At 37.9% G+C, this 12,492-nt stretch overlaps 1 protein-coding gene across 2 annotated transcripts in view; it reads left to right on the forward strand.

Annotated features, from left to right (window-relative positions):
• The first annotated feature begins 681 nt into the window (after positions 1–681).
• The window catches only part of LOC131055478 (uncharacterized protein C57A10.07), a 48,637-nt gene continuing 36,826 nt past the window's right edge, over positions 682–12,492 (forward strand). Inside the window, exons 1-2 of one of the 2 annotated variants that reach the window (XM_057989963.2) lie at positions 682–990; positions 1,084–1,433. In XM_057989963.2, the coding sequence (XP_057845946.1) occupies positions 866–990; positions 1,084–1,433 (475 nt within the window). In that variant the 5' untranslated portion in view covers positions 682–865. Of the gene's footprint in view, positions 1,434–12,492 lie in introns of both variants that reach the window. The other variant, XM_057989962.2, reaches the window with a different exon arrangement.

Below are 12,492 nucleotides of genomic sequence, written 5' to 3' on the forward strand. Positions count from 1 at the left end.
CATGCTACCTTGCTTGTATTTTATATTGGATATTGGGAGATTTCTCTTGATGCTATTCTATCGTTGAGCATTCACATCAAGTTTCTCTAGTATTGTTATTCTGTCCATTTTATTTCCAGTATTTTTTTCTAACTCTTTCAATTCGATTCTAGTTTAAATTTGTTTTCTTAGATTTTAACAGTATTTAAAGGCATTTCATTACTTTCATTCACAATTCCTCATTCTCTAAGTTGATTCACATTACAACACATCAATTAGTATCCTACTAGTATTCTAGATCTACAAAACCATTCTAGAAGGATATTCAATTTTGAAAAGAATTATCTTTAGTTATTGTCCAAATTTTTGTAGGTTGACCTAGGAGAATTTCACCCATTACAAAGCTAAATACAATCATCCAAAGGTATTCCTAGATACTACTAGTCTCAAAGATTAAGAAAAATAGAAAAAATAAAGATGGAGGAAGTGAAATAGAAAGTGAAGTTATAAATTACATAGATGTAAACATTTCATTTCAAATCTCGAAACATATTAGATTTTGCTACGTTAATTTTTTCACTATTCAATCACAATTTCATTTTCTATTATTTTCCACATTTAATTATTGCCATATTCAACTAACATTAACCCATAACTATTATTCATTAGCTTAACTGTGCTAATGTGTATGCATATTGGATTAGTCTTTCAAGTTAGAAAATGTTTTTAAGATCCAACGTTAATATCAGGAAATACGACAAATACTGACTTTGGCTGAAGTCCTCGCTGAAATTTGGTTCAGAAGAGCGAGGTGGGCCTCGGAGATTCAGCAGATGCATCCTCCTGCTGATGGGAGAAGAGAATTGCAGTGGCACATCATGATGAAATGAGAGCAGCATCGGATCTAATGAAGAAACTGGGTATCCTAAATGGAGAATTCCTGGATCTAGAAAGCGGAGTCAAAAGAAGGAGAAGCAGCAGTATCATCAGCAGGCGCGGGGCCTCTAAAATGTCAGGCCTCTTTAAACCCAACCCACTTCTTTTTCTAAGCTTCGTAATCTGTTTGGGCACATTCATTCTCCTCCTCGTTTCTTTTTACAACAGCAATGTGCGATGGGGAGCTTCTTCGATTAATCGGCGGGAGCAGGGGGCGGTGTACCCATTTAAAGACCTCAAGAATTTGGTGATGGTGGCTGGACATTCTGTGTATAAAGGGGGGAGCAAGTGCGAGAAGGGGACAGAGGAGGAGGAGGCGGCGTGGTACTTGGAGTCATATCAGAGGCATCCGGGTCAGGCTGCTACGTTTGTGGATCACATCAGGGAAGGAATTAACATGGCAGCCATGGATGAGGCCGCATTGCTTTTGTTCAGTGGAGGCGAGACCAGGAAGGACGCTGGTCCTCGCAGCGAGGCACAGAGTTACTGGAATGTTGCAGACAGCCACCAATGGTTTGGTATGTTCTAAACTCTTGTTTTCTAGGGCTCAAACTTAGGATCTCCCAGTCCGTCTTCCAAAATTCTAACTTGTTTGTTTCTAATTGACATGGACTCAAACTTACAATCTCCCATCCTATCACCTACCTGCCTTTCGGGGTTCGTCTTCTAAAATTCTCTTAAATTGTTTGTTTCTAGTTGGCATGAGTTTTTCACAGTTCATGTAGTATAATGTTAAGAATACAATTGGATTCACTGGGCAGATGTTGTAGACCACACTCAGTATTTCACAGTTCATATAGTATAATATTAAGAATGCTTCTGAATCTCTTAGACGTTGTAGATCACACTCAGTGATACATTATCAAGAAGAGGATAATAAACGAATAGTTTGCAGACATAATCTTAAAGAAGCAAAGGGAAGGGAGGAGGATTGGAGAACGAGGAACATGAACAAAAAACATGATTAGAGGGAGAGGGAGTAAGGATGGAGGGGGTTATGTAAAAATGTGTACTGATACTTATGCATGCAAAATATGCCGTTTTATATTAATTCTTGATTTTCAGAAACTCAATTCTGATTGAGAAAATTTAAATGTGAAAATCTAAACGGGTTTAGATTATTTAGGATATGATGTATCAGGAAGAAACTGCCTTACGTCAGGACGTAAAAATAGGCCATTTGAAACAATCCGTTCAAATGATCTATTTACACTAAAATTCATATTCACAATCCTAATATCGTATAAGACAGCGTAGCAGAGGTTTAGGGAGTGTGTGAGAGCACTAGAGAATTATGTGGTATAGGAATTGCTGTTGCGGGCAAGAGAAAGTCCTTGTAAGCCTTGATTTGGGCAAGAAACCGTTGTAGCTGTCCATGAGATGGTTGCTTGAGAAGGAACAACATTTCACTGTCTTGGTGTTTTTTTCCAATTTTTGTATCTCTTGGTTAAATTGCTGGTTTCTTATACTCATCATGCTCTTTGCTTATATTTCTATATATTATTTGCATTACTCTAAGATTCAGGAGTAGTGACTGTCTTCCCCTCTTTATGCATTAGGAACAATAACTTATGGAATCAAGTTACACTAAAGAAGAAGCGTATTCATGTTAATGAATCAGGTAGTGGAATATTTGAAGCAGCTGTTAATGGAGTTCTAATGGAAGACTATCTATCCATGCAGCAATGATAACACTCAGCAAATTCACACAACAATGGAATTGTTGAATCTGTATGCAAATTTTTGTACTGAGTCAAATTCTAAGTACAAAACTTTTTGTTTGTGGCTTGTAAGCTATACTTAATCCCTTGTTATGATCATCAGTGTCATCTTTATCATCTCTAGTCTCTATCTTAGCAATACCAACAAAATAAGCATTCCAGCACATTTGACGAAGCAAAGATCCAAGCTCAGACGAGGGAAGAAAAAAGGCCAAAAAGTTTTGAAGGCATGAAAAATTACAGCCCAATGTAGAGGCATGCGCCACTCCAAAGAGGTGTGTGAAATTCAAATTTGAAAAGTTGCACACCAGTGTAAAAGCCTATGCTTGTGTATTGGAGTGCAAATAGTATGTTCCAAAAGATAAAATGTCAGCCAATGGAATAATGCATGCCTCAATGGAGGAGTGCAAGCTTTAGGCTAATAAAAAAGATGCGTGTTAATGTAAAAGAGCGTGCCTTTCTAAAGAGGAACATAAAGTCAAAATTTGGAAAATGTTTCCTAGTGTAGAGAGGCATTTGCATGATCAAAGAGGTTCAAGAAAACATTTAATGAAATAAAGTTGCTCGCTATATGAGCAAAATGCCCATATGAAGACTTGCAAGTTTTCAAAATGCATAAAGTGTTTCTCTGTTATGACTCATAAGGCATGCACCTATTTGAAGGGTTACTTTAATTTCATGACATAAAAAATGGTTGCCTATACAATAGTCCCTGCACCAAGGGGGTGAAATAAAGTATTTCAAAAATAAAAAATTGAATGTCCTATTGAATGGCAAGCACCTCTGTGAGCATGTTATCCTTGATTTTAGCTCACTCAAATTGTGGGATAACCCTTACGAAATTTGTCCATTTTGTAGCCCACACCTTCTAAGCACACATGTCGAGGCACTTGTCAAACCCTCTTGTGTGTAGTTAGGTTCCTCGGGAAATTGTCTCATTTGGGTCCCTTAATTTGCCTCTTGAAAAATTGGCAAGGTAGTTTTTTTGATTTCATGTATATTGGGTTTTAAAATCTGAAATACATCTTATGCATTATCACATGCAAATTGGGTTTTAAACCTCGATTTACATCCTGCACCACCGTTGTCGTTTGCACATCGGGTTTTAAAACCCGACGTGCACCTTTTGCATCACATGCACATCAGGTTTTAAAACCTGACGTGCAACCTTCACTACAACTTACATGTCAAACGGGTTTCAAAACCCGAATGACATGTTTATGCATTGTCACTTGCATTTCGGGTTTTAAAACCTGAAATGCACATTTGTCCAACCTAAGTGTAGATTAGGTTTTGAAACCCGATTTGCATGTATTGCCAACCTTTTGTGCAAATCGGGTTTTAAAAATTGATTTGCATGTTTTGACCCATTCTTGTTGCAAATCGGGTTTTAAACCCCAATTTGCAATTTTTGATCTACTATGTTAGAATTTTTCTAGCTCTGGAGATTCTTCAGTTTAGCACTACAACTCCATTCCATGTGTTAGATTCCACACATTGGGACCATATGACTTTGAAGCATAGGCTACCTTGCAATGATATGAAGAGTTTCTAAAGAAGGGTGATGATAATGAAGACGTGTCTCTGGACAATTAGTTTATTTTCATATTGTCAGTTATGCATTATGTAATTTGTTTATGACATTTTACATGTAAATTGTAAAATTGTAATTTTATGTAACAACAACACAAGTCCAAAGTCAAATAGGACTCTGTTGAATAAGTCAAAGTTAGTTGCAATTTTCCCTCTTTTTGCTCACAAGCCCTCCCCTATATATTTGAGGGTGCTCATTTGTAAATAATCATCTTAGGCATAGCAACAAAATTCTGCCAGTTTGTGTAGCAAGTTAAGACTTCGATTTTATTTTGCAAATCAATTTCAAGTAAATAGAAAGGAGCAATTGTGCATTCACTCTTTGTGTTGGAACATTTTCTTATGAGATTACAGTGTTCTTTTGTCATTGGGATTCCATAACCTTGAAATTTGCTTGAGGTATTGTGTTGTGACTATTAAGTTTAAAGTGGTTTTAAATCTAATTTTACAGTCGTTGAGCTGTAATACTAGATTTAGAGATAGTAATCAACATCTTAATTAGAGAAGGTTTGAAGTCTTCGAGCTACAAATTTTCTTTTCTTTATAAATTTGGAGCTACAATATACTTGAAAGTCTTTGTGCTGCTATATATTTTATCTTTGTTATTTAATTTGTAAAAAGGGTTGCAGAAGTCTTTGAGCTTGTGTTAGCTCGTGAAATCATATATTACATTGGTGCACGTGGGGTTCTTCTTTCGTTTAATCTTGTGGTATCAGTTATTATTGTTTATTACTGTTCTTATGTAGTATCCCATGCCAAATCTGTCCTCAAAATGTTGATCATAGGCTCAAGAAATATTATCAAACACTTAGCATACAATGTATGAAACCGCTGTTATGAATTTTCTGATTGTCTTCTTTGAGTTCATAGGCTGCAAATGAAGTTATTGAAGGCTTCTAACAATGCAAAGTTGTTATAGAAATGATATACTAGCTGTTTCAGACCTTTACACACCCATGTAATTACTGAAATTAACTAGTACAGCTAGTTGACATAAAGACAAACACTTGCCATGCATCCCAATGTACACCTACAGCCACTAGGCATTTAAGCAAACAGTTGGCATACAAGCCATATGCTGATAATAAACCAAATACAAATAACCATAAAGCTTAATTTGTAATGCAACTCAAGATACATGGCAATGCAATAAACAATAATCTGGGAAGTCTTTATTGGAATGTAGCAAACAACAATGGTAATAACAAGTATGGAACCTGTTAAATACAGCAGCAACCATAAACTTTATTGTTTCTTTTTGATAGACTTTTATCTTGACCTTCCAAATGGTGCGTTTATCCTTCTCTTATACCAGCGCTGCCAAAGATGATTTCCTTTGATTTTATTGTGTCTTCTAAATAAAAATCGCACCATACAGGTGCACCCAGCAATGAGGGTATACGGCAGGCTTTTTGCAACAACTGTATAGCTTAAGAAGCAAGCTAATGACTAAAGAAAATCACCAACACAATAACCTCGATCTGCCAGTTGAAAACCCCTTTGGATCTGCTCTGAATGTCCACGAAACTTCACCAATTTAGCCCAATTAGAACTCTTGAATGAAGCTCTCCTGAATGCCAAATTCACTGGATGTTTCACCAACTCAAATGGCTACAACACTGAAGATTTTCCGTTCTCCAATGGCTGTTGAAAGCATGAAACCCTTGGTCTCTTCTCCCAAACCAAGTTCAAAGAAAATAGATGCATAACATAATAATCAAACTTCTCTTTTTTCATGCTTATATATTCTCCATAAGAAGTTCGAACCTCTCCCAAAAAGGCACTTTTAATCATTTAAATGAAATATTATTTTATTTGCTCATAAATGAATAAATTTTGGGTTATGTGTCGGATATTTAATTAATAATTTGGTCCCCTCTTTAATGATGAAAATGACCCTTTCTTTATGAAATAGTAATAACTTATAACATAACATTAAATGGCCTCATAATAAAATTTATTAATAAAGCTATCACTTTATTAATAATCAAATAAGCATAATTCCATGATTAATCAATATTTTTTCATTTAATCTGCACCGGGCAGTTGACCATTTTATCCTCTGTCCAACCTACTGATTTACCAAAAATAGAAAGGGTCGCTCTCAATTGTCTCTTGACTTACTATAAATAGTAAGTACATGAAATTGAGCCCAAACAAAGTCCAATCTTGAGCCAAACAAAGTCCAATCTGAGCCAAACAAAGACCAAACTGGAACATATTGAATTCCGGGGAAGACAAGAATCTCCATTAACCAAGCCTCTGACTCAAAAGACCCTCTATCCACAATTATTAGCCTATGAGGGTCAGAATGATAGACTAATCATCCAAAATCCATGTTTGCTAAAATGGGGACCTTACAGTCCGCTCATTTTGAAACTGCTTGTCCCCAAGCAATCTCGTCTGAAAGTAAGCTCCCCCACTTGGATCCCAAGTGAAGACCTGTGTAATGTCCCTATTATCACTATCCAATTCTTGCAACACCATCAACAACACAATTGACAGGACCTGCCAAACTAAATCAAACTCAATAGCAGGTGTCACAAGAACATGAACATCAAGTGGAAGCAACTCTGCAAATTGACAATGTTTGCTTCCCAAAACTGCGCAAGATAAGCTGCCATACATATCATCTAACACATGCGCAACTAAACTATGCATCTGAAACAAATCATGTACATGAGAACCTGAAATGAGACTACCAACGATCCACACCATGTACATGCAGTAATACTCCTTAGTGAACGCAAACTAGAACCCTGATGCACACAAAGGATCCCTCAACATACTGGCGAGTGTTCGACATAATATACCAAGATCCCAAATCCAGGAAAGAAGTCTGCCATGTAAACCTCCCTCAGACTTCCGCCGCTCAACATTGATCCCCACTTCACCATGCCAGATGTGGTGAAGCCAACCCATGGGACCATTTCAAGTTGCAACACTAACTTTGTCGCCACTTGGATATCAGTGCAATCTATACACACATCCATCTGTACTGTGAAGATAGGAGTACCTGGAAACATCTGCTACGCAACATCTCTCCACAACCTCTGCTAAACCCTCATGGATGTGATATCCAACTAAACCATCATACCCATTGTCACCATAATCTCTCTGAAGTCATGTATCCAAAGATAGCCTTTGTGTCATAGGAGTAACAATCTCCACGGGATACACATCAGCATGATGGGAAACCGAACACTGCTCCAGCAAATAGCCACCAATAATCAACTGAGTCGGGTACTTGCAATTGCTAGTTCCATCTACTGAAGATGGTACCTCTCCATCCCACAATGGATGGTATAATCCCGAAGCCAATCCACACCGATGTATCATCAAGTCCTCTACGTGTGGATCAAAAGAAAAGTGATGAGCACTTCTCACTGTGTAGTTGCGATAAAATGCTCCAACCTCGGTCAAGGGCTCATCTCTATCAATACTGGAATCATTAGATGGCTCCAATCTCTGACCTTGAACAACTAATTGGGCAGGGGCTCTGGAAACCCTCTCTACAAACCCAATCACAAAATCTCTATTAGGAAGCATTGTAGTCAGAGTATCTACAATTACTCCCACACCACGCCTAATGGCGAGAGAACCTTGGATGATAGTATCCTTGGTGGCTCCAAACAGACCCTCCCGAACCTCAGGACTCTTAAGAAGCTACTCAATAAATGAATCTGTGCAGTAAAAACAATATAAGGCTGAGTCAACCTTATCCTCTGAGACCTGTAGTTGATCACTCTGACTCTGAGACACAACAAGCTGGCGTCCAAAATCAGTTGCATGGGATGAAGTAACAGATTTGATTCCAGGAGAGGGAAACAAATCTACATGAGAGCCATACTCCCAACCCAACGACACTCTATGAGTCCCATGTGAAGTGGATGGAGTAACGTCATGTACTAACACAACTCTCTGGAGAGTTCACCACTGCCACACAAGAGCTATCAACAATCTGACCTGCATTATCGGTCATAGTACTAACCTCGGGAGATCCTGATGCAACAAGTGGCTCTTTGCTGCTCTCAATAGAAGTACTCATCCCAGCTAAGTCACCTGTACCTACATCGGTGACGGATGTAGCCACATCCTCAATACATCCATCACTACAACCTGTGGGTGTAAACTCATCACCAAGTGCTGCTATAGGAAACTCAATTGTATCCACAGATGGTGAAGATTGTGCTAAACTCAACGCCACGGTAAGCTCCTCAACCTGTGACTGTGACTCACAAAGGGCTGACTGAGCGCTCTCCAACGAGTCTATAGTCACCTCAAGCTCATGGGTGAGCTCATCAACCTCCTCCTTTCCCTTCAATGCATCGTAGCAAGTGCAATCCCACTCGAGAAGATAATCCCTATCAGCTAGTAATTGCAAGTAATTCTGTTTCATTATCCCAATAGCTTCTCGGAGTGCATGGAACTCTGCTAGGGAAAGGCTACTATCACTTTGCTCATATGTCTCAGGAGTACTCCAACCAAAGGTCGCCAACATCTATCGGGCGACATCAAAATGCTCCAAAGCTGTAGCAATCATATCATTACTAACCGTCAACTGCCCAGCCAAATGATGATACCCCTGTGACTCATTCTTTCCACCCAAATATGCATTATGGTATGAGGCTGAATCAACATCACTCTCCTCATGATGAACAACATCATGTGTGCTATCATCCATGCACACCTCAACATCTAAGGTACTGCTTCTGTGACCCTCAATGGGTGGCTCAACTGGTAAGGAAGAAGTTGCTGATATAACATTATCTTCGCACACTTCCACTTCCAATATAACTTGCATGACCATCCAACTCACGATTCTGAGATTCTATGCCAACACTTGAATATTCAAACTTGTTTTCTAAGGTCTGATCAGACTCACAATGACATGAATCCACATCACACATTACACCATTAGTACCCAAATCTCGAGTACCTTCATGTGACAACTTATAGAAGCATCTTGCACATGTGTAGTCACTGTTGTCTCATACTGATGCAAAATTTCATCACTGCTGGCATGTAGATCCGAACTGTTATGGGTCAACCTTTGCATGCAATCTTCATTCTTGGCACTAGTATCATGAGTGCCAACACCCAATGTCACTGCCATAACATCTTTTGGACTTGCCACGACTTTCAACTCATCTTCATGCTCAAGTGGACAACTGCTGTCATCAAAATCAGACTTGTTATCATAACTGATAACAACTTCTTGAGCGCTAAAAATGTCCACTTTCTCCCCAAGTTTCACCTTCTTATCCTTTTTCTCTGCACTGATAGGATTATTTGCATTAGTACTTGCTTTCTTTTTGTTTGTAAACAAGGGATCCAAAATTTCCGGATGTTGTAAAAACCTTGTTAGATTCCTATCATAGTCTTGAAAGGACTGCATGAATTCTACTATGATTTCCTCAATGGACTTCGACTTTCCCATGACTGAAACAAAACAAGAGTGCTGGTTACTCTAATATCAACTGTGGGAGCTCAATGATTTCCAACTCCAGCAGGATGGCAGAAAACCGCTCTGATACCACTGTAGAATCCCTTGGCAAATCTATCCTCAAAATGTCGATTATAAGCTCAAGAAATATTATCAAACACTTAGCATACAATGTATGAAACCGCTGTTATGAATTTTCTGATTGTCTTCTTTGAGTTCATAGGCTGCAAATGAAGTTATTGAAGGCTTCTAACAATGCAAGGTTGTTATAGAAATGATATACTAGCTGTTTCAGACCTTTACACACACATGTAATGACTGAAATTAACTAGTACAGCTAGTTGACATAGAGACAAACACTTGGCATGAATCCCAATGTACACCTACAGCCACTAGGCATTTAAGCAAACAGTTGGCATACAAGCCATATGCTGATAATAAACCAAATACAAATAACCATAAAGCTTAATTTGTAATGCAACTCAAGATACATGGCAATGCAATAAACAATAATTTGGGAAGTCTTTATTGAAATGTAGCAAACAACAATGGTAATAACAAGTATGGAACCTGTTAACTACAGCAGCAACGATAAACTTTGTTGTTTCTTTTTGATAGACTTTATCTTGGCTTTCCAAATGGTGCGTTTATCCTTCTCTTATATCAGTGCTGCCAAAGATGATTTCCTTTGATTTTATTGTGTCTTCTAAATAAAAATCGCACCATGCAGGTGTGCCCAGCAATAAGGGTATACGACAAGCTTTTTGCAGCAACTATATAGCTTAAGAAGCAAGCTAATGACTAAAGAAAATCACCAACACAATAATCTCGATCTGCCAGTTGAAAACCCCTTTGGATCTGCTCTGAATGTCCACGAAACTTCACCAATTTAGCCCAATTAGAACTCTTGAATGAAGCTCTCCTGAATGCCAAATTCACTGGATATTTCACCAACTCAAATGGCTGCAACATTGAAGATTTTCCTTTCTCCAATGGCTGTTAAAAGCATGAAACCCTCGGTCTCTTCTCCCAAACCAAGTTCAAAGAAAATAGATGCATAACATAATAATCTAACTTCTCTTTTTTCATGCTTATATATTCTCCGTAAGAAGTTTGAACCTCTCCCAAAAAGGCACTTTTAATCATTTAAATGAAATATTATTTCATTTGCTCATAAATGAATAAATTTTGGGTTATGTGTCGGATATTTAATTAATAATTTGGCCCCCTCTTTAATGATGAAAATGACCCTTTCTTTATGAAATAATAATAACTTATAACATAACATTAAATGGCCTCATAATAAAATTTATTAATAAAGTTATCATTTTACCAATAATCAAATAAGCATAACTCCATGATTAATCAATATTTCTTCATTCTGTCCGCACCAGGGAGTTGACCATTTTATCCTCTGTCCAACCCACTGACTTACCAAAAATAGAAAGGGTCCCTCTTGATTGTCTCTTGACTTACTATAAATAGTAAGTATATGAAACTGAGCCCAAACAAAGTCCAATCTGAGGCAAATGAAATCCAATCTGAGCCAAACGAAGACCAAACTGGAACATACGGAATTTCGGGGAAGACAACAACCTCCATTAACCAAGCCTCTGCCTCAAAAGATCCTCTATCCACAATTATTAGCCTACGAGGGTCAGAATGATAGACTAATCATCCAAAATCCATGTCTTCTAAAATGGGGACATTACATCTTATTTCTAAGTCTTGAGAAAAGAACCTATTCTGAAACAAGAGAATCAGAGGAACATCGATCTTGAAATAAGAGGAATTGGTGAATGTAACACCCAAATAATTAGTTTAGTTTTAGTTCCTGGTCAAGCGTTAATTGGTAACAAGCAATAAGAAGGCAGCCTCCCCTCTATGAGGAGAAATTTAATCTCACGTATTGTGGTTGAAACTATTATTTTGTAAACCTTATAGTTTACAAAATTTTCACCCAACAGAGTAATAGCATAAGTTTCCAGGAAGTCAAAATTGTAGTTGTGAACAGGGGTGCATGCTCCTTATAGAGATAGTGGGGTTTATTTTTGTATAAATTATGCAATATTGTTGAAAGGCACACACCATTATTAATTAATTTTTTTTTTCCAAAGTTAAAAAATGCACACCTTCATATTGGTGTGTGCCATTGTGAAGGGAGGGGGTTTTTCCAAAAAACAGAAAATTCAAGTGTTTAGATCTATCTTCATTCCAACACCATTTCTTTTGGTCTCATATGTACAATGATCAAGAGCACCATATCAAGTCATGCATCCCATGTTGCATCACCAAGGCACCCAACAAGAAGCCTGGGTTGTATACACCATTTCTAGTTCCATCTAGACCAGGAGAGTCTATTAGTATGGATTTCCATTTGGTTTATTGAGACCAATGTACTAGATTGACATTGCGTATAGATTTTTGAAAGATGGCCATCATGGTTGTGTGTAAGAAAAGCATCAACATGCCAGATTCGACGTGCTTCTTGTCCCATCATTTGTGGATGCACTTTGGGTTTCTTGTGTCCATCATATTTAACCATAACCTAAGGTCTCTGAGTTTTTTTGGGAAGGCGTTGTGGGATGTTGGATATAGAATTTGATTGGTTGTCAACATTCCTTCTTAGACAGGTGGGTAGATAGAAGTGGTCAACAAAACCCTTGTCCATTTGTTATGCATATGCAATAGTGCACATCTGTATCCCTAGGATGAGAATCTTCCTTCATGCAGCATGGCTACAACAGAGTTACCAACACTCCATCTTAGATAGATTAGCAGATAGAAGTGGTCAACAACAAAGATTGTAGACTCGCT

Source organism: Cryptomeria japonica, chromosome 5, assembly GCF_030272615.1.
Source record: "Cryptomeria japonica chromosome 5, Sugi_1.0, whole genome shotgun sequence".
Lineage (NCBI taxonomy): Eukaryota > Viridiplantae > Streptophyta > Pinopsida > Cupressales > Cupressaceae > Cryptomeria > Cryptomeria japonica.